The following is a 14,019-nucleotide window of genomic DNA, read 5'->3' on the forward strand; positions in this document are numbered from 1 at the left end:
AAAAAAAAGATAAATTGAAATATGAACAAATCTCTCAATTATCAGGACTACTGATAAATAATAAATAGGGTTAAATAATGTTAATTTTTCTTTCATGTCATGCTGCTGATTTTCTTATGTAGATGATAACTATCGGTGGAAATGGCCCAGTTTTGAAGTCTTGTTCTCCCTACTCATTACCTGCTTCAGAATACAGTAGTTGAGCACTTTCTGTTTAATCATTCTAGTGTTTAGCTTTATATTTGGCATTGTCAGTGGTGCTATTTTTCAAGGTAGTTAGTAGACCTATCTACATATGTTAAACCTGTGTACTTGATTATTTGTTAGAGATAAATATTTTCAAATTGGAGGGATATCTTTGTGGGAAGGATGAAGAAGAAATAGAATAAGATAAACCAATTAGTACCAACATAGTGAACATTTTAGTGTACACTTACATTTGAACTTAACCAGTTGTCCATACAGAATTATGTGCAATGTGCGTGTACAGTGGCTCAGGATTTCCAAGATACCAAGTATTTCCTCCAGTGCTGAAAGAGACTGCTCTTTCTTCATTTGAGTATCAGGTGCAAGGTTGGCTTTCATTCAGCTCAGGTTGTGGAGATGTCCACGCTTGGGGCCATGCATCCACACTGAGACCCAGCATAGGTGCTTGGTCGTTAAATGACCAGAATTATTGAATTCATCAGCCAGACTCTTTCCTCACTCAGCACTGTAATTCTTTGTCGAATAGACATTAGCTGCAACTTATTCATTTGCCCCTTCTTTGAACTGCACTTATTTTTTCATATTTCAGGTAATTTGGGTTTTTCGCCTGTTCTTAGAGGCAAGTTTGTTCAACAGTACTAGACAGAGCTTTTGTTCCTAATTCTAATATCTTTTCCTCTTCAAGAGTTACAATGTTAGTGCAATTGTGATCTGTCTTGCTTTGTTTGATCTTGCCTGGAGAAGATAGAGTTGGAAGTCCAGAGCTGGGGATTTAACTCAGTGCCATTGCACCTGCCTGGCAAGAACAAGGTCTTGAGTTTGATTCCTGGTACCAAAAAAAAAAGAGTTAGAAATCCCCCCGAGTTGGGTGTATTTCTTTCCTGTGTGTGACGTTCCTAGGAGTTATCCAGGTAGACTGTGCCCTGTTTTTTTTTTTAGCTAGAATTGAGTATTTTGCACAGTCTCTGCTTGATTGTAGTAATGTCTTTCTATCCTGCTAAGAACTGTTCTCTTAGCTTTCTTGGTGAGATGTAACAGGTTGTCCTTCCTTCAGGTCCTTGTATCTTCACTACATTCTGAGGAATCCCTTGACTTTATGGCATAATAGCGGCACCTTTCCCCTTATCCTGTTTTAATCAGGATTTTACATTCCTGTGATCATTTATACTGATGTTCAGCCACTCATCTAGTATTATGGAGCACCTGCAAGCCTTGGGCTCCTGATGGAACACCAGGAAACAGAAAGTAATCAGTTTAGAAATCACAAGGAAAAGAAAAATTATGTGCAATGTGAGGAACAATCTGAAGAAGTACCTGGTAGTAGGAAAGTGTGGTAGAATTTATTGAGCAAGACTTCTCCAAGGAAGTGATTGATCATTGAGCTGAACACTGTAGGAAGAATGGGAGCTGGCCAGGAGGCTGGTGCAAAGAACATTTCAGGTACAAGAAGCCACATGTGTAAAAACTCTGCAAGGAGACCAGTGTGGCCAGAGCATTGGAGAACAGATAGTGGGAGAGGAATTGAAGGGTAGGGTCAGGCTAAATAGTAGGCCAAGCTTTGCAAGGTTTTACAGGCCGTGTTAAGAATTTGCTGCATCTTAGGGCTGGGGACTTAGCTCAGTGGCGCTGCACCTGCCTCGCAAGCATAAGGTCCTAAGTTTGATCCCCGCTACCAGAGGGGAAAAAAAAGAATTTGATACATCCTGAGAGCAGTAATCACTGGAGCATTTTAAACAGAGGAAGTGTCCAAATCATCATTTGTGTTATGGCAAGATCATTGTGGTTGTGATGTGGAGAATTTTAAGGGACTGAAGGGGATGCCAAGAGACCAGCTGATAGCCTGTTTGGTAGTCGAGACAAAATTTTCGGGGACTTTGAGTTGAGTGGTGATAGTAGAGGGGGTATATATGAAAGGATTTGGGAGAGCTGGTTATGGCTTAGCTATTGGAGCAGAGGGAAGAGTTAAGAATGTCTCTGAGCTTCTGACATGTAGAGTAGCATCAGTAGTGGTATTGCTACCTAAAATAGGGAACGGGGAAGAACCAGGCATTAGAATGAGGTCATGAGTTCTGACTTCCATGGGTTACATTTGAGGTACCAATGAGACATCCAGGGGGAGACATTTTGAGTAGACTGTTGAATGTACTGGTAAGGCCAGGGAGTAGAGAACTGGATTCAAGATAGAAGTCTGTGAGGCATCTGAATTTAGGAGTTAATTAAAGCAGTGGGTGTGGATGAGATCACTTAAAAGAGGAACCACAGAATAAGAAGAGGAATCCTAGTACCCTGCTTTGAGGAATGCTTAATATTCAAGGAGGAGGAACCAAAAAGAAACTTCAAGAAAGAGAAACCAGAGAGCTAGGAAGGAAAATTAGGACAATGATGAGTCACAGAGGACAAGGGAGGAACGGTTTTAAAAGGAGGGTGTAATCAACTCTAAATGCCGCCCAGAGCTCAGGCATAATGAACATAGAAAATTGCATTCTGTGGCCTGCAAATAAGTCACTGGTGACTGGCTAAAAGCTGAAAAATACTAGGTGTAGAAGCCATGTGGAATTGGGCTGAAGAGTGAATGAGGAAAGAGAAGTGGACTGTGGCAAACACGGGTGTAGCTGGGAGGGAGCTAATGGCATCCAAGGAGAGCCTTTTTGGTTTTGTTAGGGAAAGTCTTGATGTTTGTATGCACTGATAGGGAAAAACCAGTGGAGAGGGAGAATTGGCTGTATGAGAAGATGAGCTATTGGAGTGAGTTCCAGAAAAGACAGGAAGGGGACAGGATGCAGAAGCAGTGAGCATTAATGTAGGTAATGAGTGTGATTCCATGGCGTTTTCTCCCCACGCATAACACAGGTGACATCTACCAAAAGGAACAGGAGCTTTACACCAGAGTCCAAATTGGCATTCCACTCAGAAGTATAATAAATATGTCCCTACCTCTCCTATCCCTTTTATAGAACAGCTTTATTGAGGTAGAGTTCACACACCATATAGTTCACCTATTTAAAGTGTACAATTCTGTGGTTTTTAATTTATTCATAAATATGTATCATCATAACCACAGTCAATTTTAGAACATTTCATGACCTCAAAAAAGAAACCTGTGTCCTTTAGCTATCACCCACCTCCCTTCTTTCTCAATTACATGTTACCAGAAGAAGGTAAGGAGTGTGGTCCAAATTCAGATTTAAAATCACATAATAATTTCAAAGAAAAGTATAAACTAAAGAGTTGCTAAGAGTTTTAAAACTTGAGAAAAACAAAGGGGACTAAGGCCTATCACTTAGGGTCACTGGTGAAAAACCAACAGATACCATGCTCAAAACACCTATTAAGTGTCACATTCTTCCCTCTCAGAATCATATAAAAAATAAAGATTAATGAAATGGAATTGAAAAAGCAACAGGTGTAAGTAAACTATAAAAGTACAGTGTTGCTAAATGATTTTCTCTTGACCCAGAAAAATTATATTTTCTGTTGCTTACAAGTTGCTTTTATAGTGAAATGCTGTTTACTGTCCTCTCTGAGGTATTAGAGAGAATGAGGTAATAACAGTGGGCTGGAAAAGAAATACTCTGCTTAACATTGATACTGAATGAGGTCTCATAATGGAATTACTCAATGTGGATTTATAAACATTCAGAAGAAGTCATAGAAATCAGCATAGGCTTAGTGAAAAGCCATACAAAATGAACTTCATTTCATTTTCTTATAGCCAGGAAATATGGAAGAAATAGTGTATTTTAAAACCAGTATGGCCTGGGGGTGTAGCTCAGTGGTGCTGCCGCCTGCCTTGCAAGTGCAAGTGCAAGGTCCCAAGTTTGATGCCTGGTACCAAAAAAAAAAAAAAGAAAAGAACTTTAAGATGACAGTTTGATTGTGCATTTTCAGTAGTGTAACAGTATTCCTCCACTATCTTTTGACTCACATCGTTTCTGTCAAGAAATCTTTGTCATTCTTTGTCCATGTTTTTATCCCTTTGGCTGTTTCTAAGACTTTATCACTGAATTTCAGCAGTTTGGCTGTTCAGTACTTTGGTATAGCCTTTTTTCTTGTACTTTGGATTTTTCAACTTTTTAGCAGGATTACAGTTTTTATTAAATTCAAAATTTTTTCAGTGATTATGTTTTCAAATATTTTATCTGCCCATCCACCTCATTTGGGGATTACAATTACACAAATATGTGATTGATTAAAGTCATCCTATAGCTCACTGATATGATGTCTTACACTCCCCCCAACAGCCCATGTTTTATTATGCATAGTTTTTACTGCTCTGTGTTTGTCTAGTAATATTTTCTTCTGCAGTATCTTAACCTGTTAATCCCATCCATTGTATTTTTTATCTTATTGTATTTTATTTTTATTCTGTAGTTTTTATCTTCTGTCCCTCTACATAATATGCTTAATTTTTCTAGAACATGTTGAATGTAGTTACGGTAGCAGTTTTGACATCCTTGTTTGTTCTGCCTTAAAATTAATTGTTTTTCATTTCTTTCCCAACTCTCCCCAAAACCAGGCTACAGAAGAAGTTTCCAAAAACCTAGTTGCCATGAAAGAAATTCTATATGGCACAAATGAAAAAGAGCCACAGACAGAAGCAGTGGCCCAGCTAGCTCAAGAACTGTATAACAGTGGGCTCCTTAGCACCCTGGTAGCTGATTTACAGCTCATTGACTTTGAGGTAAGATTTCAATTTCTTAATTTTCTAAAACAGTACCCTATTCGTAGTCCTTTTCTGTATGTTCTCTTTTGAATCTTAGGATCCCTGTTGGGCTCGGCTCAGGGCTTCTTAACCTCTGAGCATGCCGGGACAGCTTGCCTCCGCAGAGCCAGGGCAGGAGCCCAAGGTGTCTCAGGCCTCTGTTTTGCCACATTGTATGTGCAGTTTCTTAGGTATTCAACACGCCCTTTTATTTAGGTTATAGTGCATAATTCATTAAAGCTTGGCTCTCAGGGAATGAACAATCTAAAGAAAACTAGCATTTAAAGGTAAAAAAGATCTTATGGAAAGTTCATTATAGCAGAGATCATTATGTGATTTATTTGCTTGGTGCTGCTTTTAAATTCTTAAATTAGTGCAGTATTGCAGATTTTATTCACAATTCAGAATTTTTAGCATCTCTTGGAAAATCGAACTGGCATTATTGGACCTCCAGTCCCGCTTGTTCCTTCCATTAGAGCACAGCAACTACCCAGGACTTCCAGACTTGACTTCGTTTAGACAGCTCAGCTTGCTCTACCCATTTGCATCTCTGCCCAACCCTGGTAGGCGTTTGAGATTGCTGTCCAGGCTTGTGTAGCTGGATCATACCATGTTCAATATTTAGTGAATTCAACAGTGCAAATAATGGGCCTTGACACTAGTCTGAATAAACTAGTGTGAAACGCACATAAGATAATGAAGCACTCTAACATAGTCACAGGCAGTCTCCTCTTTCTCTTGTTTGGCTGTCTACCAGGTGCCTAAAGGACAGGTGCATGTTCTAGGGGGAAAAAAAATGACAGAGAGCAAATTAAATTTTGGAGAAGGATGAGAGGGTATGATTCATAGGCCACTTGGATAATAGTGATAGTACAAGAAAATAAATATTTATTTTTCCTGCTATAAAACAGAACTAAGATATTCCCATTTATATAGCTGATCTCATACAGTATTTTTAATAGTGTATCAAATTCCAACAAAAAAATTTTTATTTCCTCTGAAAGGTGATGATACACAGTTCCTTCTCCATTGTCTCTCCCCAACCCCATCTCACTCTGTTAACTGGACACTGAATTTAATATTCATTTGGGACTTTAGAGACACTAGTTTTTAAAAAGTTTGTGCATGGGACTGCTGGGACTGGTTTTAAAGGTTGCCATTGCTACACCTGAGCTGGCACAAGCCCCTGGATGGTGTCTCTGTGTGCAGTGAGGCCGGAAAGCTAGCATTTCGCTTCTCTCTGTGGGCTTCTCAGCCGTGGTCCAAGGGCCATTCTGAAACACTCTACTCTTGGGTCCGGGTCTCTGTTTATTAATTTTTTTAGCTTTTTGATTGTAAGATTCTCAGACCATAGTAATGCCTATCTATTCCATACAAAGTTCTATCTCTGAACTGTTGTAGTACTTCGTTATTAAGCTATTTGAAATGTCTACTTGCCATTAAACCTCAGCTTCTTACAGAATTCTTTCATTTTATTATACTGGTAGAGTATAATTTCCCCCACTTCCATCACTATAAAAGAAAACTCTGCAGCCAGGGATTTAGCTCAGTGGTTCCACCACCTGCCTCGCAAGTGCAAGGACCCAAGTTCGATCCCCAGTACCAAAAAAAAAGAAAGAAAGAAAACCCTGTATTGTTAATAGCACAGGCATCTTATCTGAAGCTGCTTTTACCACTTGGGTGGGTTTTAGAGCCCTGCAGATTGTTAGCAAATAGCAACATTTTGTTTTCCATTTCTGACTCGGTATGATTCTGAGAGTAAGAAATGATGCAAATTAGATGTGGGATGTAATGAGATTTCATTTTGTCAACATTGTTCATGTTAAAAATAGTGTACTATTACAATTTGGAATTATAAGAAATAAAAACAAGAAAATTAATGTCTATGAGTATTTTAAAGTTACATATTCAGTCATAACTGTAAATGTAAAATGGTTTTCTTTAGATTTATTTGGGAGGGTAGATGGGCATTCTCCTGTTTAGTCAGGTAAATATTTAATGATTGTATTCCTAATAGGGCAAAAAAGACGTGGCTCAAATTTTCAACAATATCCTCAGAAGACAAATTGGTACAAGAACTCCTACTGTTGAATACATCTGCACCCAACAGAATATTTTGTTCATGTTATTGAAAGGGTATGTACAATGTAATAAAATTTATATTCTTAGTTAAAAACAAAAAGGAAAGATTGCCTTGATAAAACAGGAAGAATGAATGTGGGAAGCATTTTAATCAGCTCATTTTTCCATAGACCTTGAACATATTTCACTCCTTAAAACTCCAACCTGTAGCCAGGTGTGGTAGCACACACCTGTAAACCTAGCATTTGGGGAGCAGAGGCAGGAGGATCGCTGCAAGTTTGAGACCGGCCTGGGCTAACTGATGAGTTTGAGGCCAGCCTGAACTGCATAGTGAGACCTTATCTCCAAAAGGAAAAAAATCCTACTGATAAACACAATTGAATGTAAAAAATGCCTGTTAGTTTAAAATAGGGTACAGTATGAACCTTTAAATTCAGAAATCAACATGACTGAAGCAAAGAAGTAAGTCCTCGGTGGTCTTATATCTGTACTCTAAGATTTACAAAGTTGAATTTTGTTGAAATATCAGCTCAGTCACATATTTAAAGATGTTTCCTGTGCACCTGCTCCACACCCTGGAAGGCAGCGGAAGCCATCTTGGACGTGGAGCTTGGATGCTGCGTGGCTTCACTTCGTTTGGTCAGCAGAGACATTGCACCATGGCATCCCTTGAGTTCTGCCTCTGTGTATTCACTCGCTAACCCACTTGATTTGGCAATTGTCAGTGCATGTTCCTCCAGTTACTGCCAGACTAAGCAAGCATTTGTGATTGGGTAGTCTGTCAGTGTAAGAAACAAACAAAACAAAAAACCTAAAAACTGAAACTTTAAAAACAAAAACCAAATCCTCTTCTCCTTCAGCCCAGAGCCTCCCTGACCAGCAAGGTAACCAGCCTCCTGTTGTTGGGCACCAGAGTTGTCCTCCATCTCTGGGAATGCTGTGCCTCTTTCTGTCTAACGTCAGCAGTGTTGTTGGGCTGGTGGGCAAGCATGTTACCAGCATGACTGGTGGCATGAATCAGCTTGCTTCCTACCAACAGCTTTGCAGCTTGCCTCATTCTGATTCGTATCTGTCTGGTTTAACACTTCCCCCAAGTTCAAACTTGTTTAGACAAAGCATGAGTCATTGCATGTGTTGCATGCCAGCATTCCATTTCCTCCTTTCTATTTCTAATTATCCATGTTGCCTCTTCAGATGTTGCCATACAACTTTTGACATCTGATTTGTTGTCATATGGATCCACTGTTGCTGTGTAAACATGTAGTGAATAGGTTGGAATTTTGGTGTTCTTAGAGCAGCTTCCAGTTGTCTTTGTGTTTTGTTTTGTTTTGTTTTTGGTACCGGGATCAAACTTGGGCCCTTGCTCCTTCGAGGCAGGCGGCAGAACCACTGAGCTAAATCCCCAGCCCACCTTTGTGTTTTTTTAACATCAGTATTTCCTTTTTCATGGAGACCAGTGGTTATTATGATCCATAAGTTAGTTAACTCTGCCAGTGATTTCACAGTAGCCAGAAGAATGATATAAACGTTAGTCATCATCTAAAGTAAGACATTTGAGTTGCAATTTAAAGTGAAAGCTCTCATCTGAGGGGAAACCTCAGCCAGGTGAGAAAGGAGGAGAAGCATAGAGAATAAACACAGCAGGGGTTGGGGCATCTCCACTTCCATCCCGCCCCTCAGCCTTTGTTGTAGAAACTACGCACACATCTGCAAAGAATAATACAGCATGCACTTTCCTCCTGTAACTCGGCTTCAGCAGTCACAGACTGTACTAGCTACGTTCCCATCATTGAGATGCAGTACCTGACACACAGCTTAAATGAGAAGTCAAGATTTGGCTCACAGTTTCCAAGGGGTTCAGTCCAAAGTCAGCCAGCTGTACAGCAGAAATGGCCTGGTGGAAGGACCTGGCAGAGTATAGCTGCTCATGATCCAGTGACCTTCCATGCTTGTGAGATTCTGGGGGACATTTTAGATCTAAACCACAACACTAACGTTCTGCTGTCCCTACTTGCTCTAGTCCTTGCCTCCTCCCTTCCTCCCGCACCTGATTTCATGTCTCTGTCCATCTCTAGTTCATAATCTGCAACACAGCATGACAAGGAGAGCAGTGTAATAGTCATAATGCCTTTTACAAGCCTATCTGTATCCGATGCCTAATACTCAGATTTCCTCAACGTTCATAAAAATGACACTTTAGGGTTACTCTGTTTTAAATCTGTTTCTAAACAAGGTCCACAAACAGTTTGATTGATGAGACTTATCGTAATGCCTCTTTTTCTAATGTATGCCATTTATTGAAGCAACAGGTCATTTGTTGTGTAGAAAAGTCACATATTTTCATTCCTGTGGTTTTGTTTTACTGTCCCCTGTTCCTCTTAAATTAGTGGCTAGATCCGAGGGGCTTGGTAGCATTCAGATTCACTTTGAGGCAAGCATGAGTTCTTCAGAGATGATGTGTAGTGTATTTTCTGTTGGATGACACTGGTTGTCCCGCTTGGTCTGATGTTTAGATCAACCATGAACACAGTGTTGTCTGTAATCCGTCCATTATGAAGTTCACCACCAGCTTTGTCACCTAATCTTTTAGTATCTATTGAGAATTCAAAATGGAAGTTTCCTGATTCTGCTGTTACTTCTCCATATAATTCAGTGTGTTTCTTCTATAAAAAAAACCTGTCTTCGTTGATGACTTAGTTATCCCAAAGTGCAATCTTTATGGGAAAGACCAATTATTATTTCAGTTGTTTGATGGCCTGACCATTTCCTTAAATGAATGTCGAGTGTGTTGTTTTTGTTTGAAATATACTGGATGTCTGTTAATCCATTGCAGTCACTACTTTTTTATGCCTAAGTTGCCCCATGTTAGGCCAGTGGGTGCTCCTTCCCGTTGGCTCCCGTGTCCTCTTCATAAGACCCTTAGTCCATGACGACTCCCTTCCTTTTTTGGCACGAGATGGCCACCTTGCTCGCTTCATAGGTTCCTGCCAAAACTGGGAACGGCTGCTTCTTTGAAGAGCCCTGTGAACTGCCTTTTAGGGTTTTTGTGTTTCACTTCATTAGTTTAAACTACAATGTAATTGTCTTCTTGGGCTGTAAGTACCTCGATGTTAGATAATCGGGTGGGGGTGCTGTGCTGCTAATGCTGGGGTGCATCTCACATCTTCCTGCTGCCATTGGGCTGAGTTTGGAGGCACTGGGTTTTTACTGGCAATTTAAATGTTAATGTGCTCTCCAGTTCGGTGCTAACAAGTTCTACAGCATAACTGTTTGCCTTGTACTCTTTGGTTTATGGTTTAGTCACTTAGATAGACTCGACAAACTTCCATCAAAACCTGCCCAACTTGTTGTCCCATACTCTTACCCTTGTCCCTCTTGTCACCTGCTTATTAAAGATAAGCAGAAATGAATTGCGATCAGCCATTTTGTGGGCAGGCATCTTAATCAAGAACCAGTCAGGATACTGGCCTAACTGATGCAAAGGAGGAATGGAGTTCTGATCTTGTTGAGGATCTGTGATGAACATACATACAACAAAAGGATAACACTGCTGGGTAACAAATTAGTGCCACAGGATTTCAGAGGATAAAGCCATGTTTGGTTAATAAACCAAAGGTTGGTTAAAAACGTAAACTTAAGATTGGAGATCCAGGTGCTTTAGGATTTGCATAGGCACAAAAAGAAAGGAAAAACCGAATAACAAATCACTAGGAACAAAGGCCCAGAGGCAGGAGTGAACACCATGTGATTGGCAGCAATAAGAAATACGGAATAAGCCGTATGAGTGACATCTGAAAGTTTTAGGGCAGGTTTAGGAGATAGCCTCATACCAGAGTGATAGATCCATTGAGGGGAAGACTAGACATTAACAACCCAGAAGTCTGTCCTTGGTTTGGTTGGCAAGAAGTAATTTTAAGCTCCTAAGCTGGAGTGTTGTTGATAAGCCCATGCGTTGGGTAGTTTGATTAAGATAGAGGCCTGAAGAAGGGATGGTTTGCACCTGTGCTGTCCAGTTATAGTAGCTGCTGATTGAATGTTAATGACTTAATTTTAAGTTAATTTAAATTAACATTTGAAAGTCAGTCCCTCAGTCATCCCAGGCAGATTTCAAGTGCTCAGTAGGAACATGTTGCTAGTAACTACCATAATGGACAGCACAGATACAGAACGTTTCCACCATCCTAGACAGTTCTGTTAGACCTGCTTTAGACCCAGGTATCCTAAACAGAATAATGATGCCAAATAGAAGTGAGGAAGCAGGGCCATTGCGGGAAGAAGGGTTATTTTGTGGCGGGAGATGATGGGTTTTTGTGAATTTATGGTAGGGGCCAGGGATTTTAGCTCAGTGGCACTGCACCTGCCTTGAAAGTGAAAGGTCCTGAGTTCGATCCCCAGTACCAAAAAAAAAGTATTTATGGTAGATAATTTAACTGAACTTGTCCAGAAGCAGCAGAAAATGCATAACTACAGTTTGGGTGTAGGCTTAAGGGGGAAAATAGAGTGGTGGTGGGAGCCATGAGATTTTATGGCTTTCCTTACAGGTTAGAGGCAGGAAGGAAGTCAAGACCTCAGCCAGGCAACAAATAGGAACTGTCAGATGAATAGAAAAAGAGCTGGGAGAATTTCTCTTGCCTGTTCTTAAGAGAAATATACAGGGCCGGGAATTTAGCTCAGTGGTGCCGCCTCCTGCCTCGCAAGCACCAGGTCCCAAGTTCGATTCCTGGTACCAAAAAAAAGAAAAAAACAAAGATGAAAGAGAATTAATAGCTGCATTGCAAAATAAAAACTAAAAAAAGAGAAATATACAAAGATCAGCACTGTCAGAACACTAAGTAGAAGGACCTTTGTTATCAGAATACATCGCTTGTTTTCATCAAGAGGGAGTCTTTGCTGGCCAATTAATTGTTTCACTAGAGTGTTGGGAGGTGGAACTGGACTGCAAGAAACCAAAGGAGCATGTGAACGGGAAAGAAATTAAGCCAACAAGTGCAGCTTGAAAAAGCTGCGTGGCCAAGTGGTCCAGTGAGAGAGAGTGTGATGCATGTGGGAAGCAAGAGGCTCCCTGGTCGGCTGACGGGATTTCTTTACAGTTGCAGGGAAGGGAGAAGTGAGAGCCAGCTGAGGTGAGAGGAGCTGTGCTTGGAGAGCTGCTGTCAAGGCACTGGAGCTGGGGCCCTCCCTGCGTGCCTCGTGGCCTCGTGGCTTTCTGTGATGGAGGGAGGCACTTTGTGAGGTCTGCAGGGCTAGGCTTTCCACTTCACAGTGTTGCATGTTGCTGAAAGTCTTAAAGCCCTGCTTTGAGTGTTGAATTGAAAGAAAGTATAAATACTATATATTTGATAGACCTATTTCAATACTGTGAATTTCTGAATTTGAAGGTATTTTGTTTTCTACTGGTTTTTTTTGTTTTGTTTTGGTACCAGGGATCGAACTCAGGTCCTTTCACTCGCAAGGCAAGTGACAGAACCACTGAGCTAAATCCCCAGCCCTTTCTACTGTTTTTTGATTCAGCTTTTGGTTCTTCCAGATATTGAGAGCATCATAGGTAGATGCTAAGCCCAAATGGAATGGTGTGACCCTAAATACAAGCTTCTAGATCTTGTTAAAGCTTAAACACTGAACTTCTGTTCACACAGTCACTCTTGGGACTGTTTTTCCTTGATTGAAGGCAGTGTCACCAGCCGGTGTGTGTGAGCTCTTGAGCAAGCTCCCCCGGGCCCAGCCTGTACTCTGAGAGAAACTCCTTTTGTAACCTGCTGTTGTCACTTAGTTTAGGGCCCATGTCTGAAACTTCCAGTTCTCGGACTTTGAAATGTTCACTGTTGAAGTTCTAAGAAATCAAGTCTGGCTTTTTGTGTGTGTTTTGTACTTACAGGTATGAATCTCCAGAAATAGCTCTAAATTGTGGAATAATGTTAAGAGAATGCATCAGACACGAACCTCTGGCAAAAATCATTTTGTGGTCGGAACAGTTTTATGATTTCTTCAGATATGTCGAAATGTCAACATTTGACATAGCTTCAGATGCATTTGCCACATTCAAGGTAACATAAAAACTAAGTACACGTGCAAGATCAGCAGGTGTGCTCTTTTTCCCCAATCTCTGCCCTCTTGATCTGCACACAGCTGCCCTCTAGTGGGAAGAGAGAAGATATACTTTATATGTGTTGGTGTGATTTTAGATATTTGCAGTAAGACTAGATTTAAAGGAATGAAAAAGTTAGGTTCTAAAGTCTATTAAAAAAGCAAAAGTTAAGGCTGGGGATTTAGCTCAGTGGCAGCACTCCTGCCTCAGAAGTGCAAGTTCCTGAGTTTGATCCCCAGTACCAAAAAAAAAAAAGGCAAAAGTCGAAGTGTGGTTAAAATTATTTCAGTTAAATTACCTATTAAGTGCAGTACACAGATACACAATACATCTGACAACCAGGCTTTCTCCTGTGCTGGGCCATTCTGGAGCAGTTGTTTGGTTAGCACCAGAGGAAGCAGCTGCTTCTGTGCAGGGCCGTGTTCCTGTGCATATCACTGCAGATCAGAGCCACATTCAGGCAGGGACAGCCACTCTGTTGATAGGCCCAAAGGAACCGTGGATTCCTCTTTCTGGTGCTCTTTCACACCAAAGCACATTCAATTCAGGGAGGGGACCGAATCACCTGCACTATTCCAATTATTATTTCCCTCCTCCTCTCCTCCATCTTACTTCCTTTATTGTGGATTTCTGTGAATTAAATACACATGGGATGTGATATCACTGTATAACCTATAGATTTTAATGTGAGCTGCAAGGTTCAATGCTGTTTAAATAAAGCAATTACCTTGTATTTGTTTTTTCCACCAATAAAAGCCTTAGAAGTATTTTAGTATAACCAGTATTTAGTACACTTACATTTAGACTACCTTGCCCAGAACGTGAACACTATTACGATGAGAAATGCTCTTTCCTTATGAGGGCTCAGCTGTGATTATAAGGAGCCCATGAGATAATAGGCACGCACCTTGGGCTCTGGGTGAAATGTGTACCTGAGAGTGCG

The 14,019-nt window shown here is 40.7% G+C and overlaps 1 protein-coding gene across 2 annotated transcripts in view; it reads left to right on the forward strand.

Annotated features, from left to right (window-relative positions):
- Nucleotides 1–14,019, forward strand: part of Cab39 (calcium binding protein 39) — an 87,457-nt gene that overhangs the window by 61,137 nt on the left and 12,301 nt on the right. For both annotated transcript variants that reach the window (XM_004868038.4, XM_087209384.1), the window contains exons 3-5: nucleotides 4,724–4,888; nucleotides 6,927–7,045; nucleotides 12,867–13,035. In XM_004868038.4, the coding sequence (XP_004868095.1) occupies nucleotides 4,724–4,888; nucleotides 6,927–7,045; nucleotides 12,867–13,035 (453 nt within the window). The remainder of the gene's footprint in view (nucleotides 1–4,723; nucleotides 4,889–6,926; nucleotides 7,046–12,866; nucleotides 13,036–14,019) is intronic.

This window comes from Heterocephalus glaber, unplaced genomic scaffold, assembly GCF_053883595.1.
Source record: "Heterocephalus glaber isolate CG9 unplaced genomic scaffold, H.glaber_assembly_v1.0 deba00001004, whole genome shotgun sequence".
NCBI lineage: Eukaryota > Metazoa > Chordata > Mammalia > Rodentia > Bathyergidae > Heterocephalus > Heterocephalus glaber.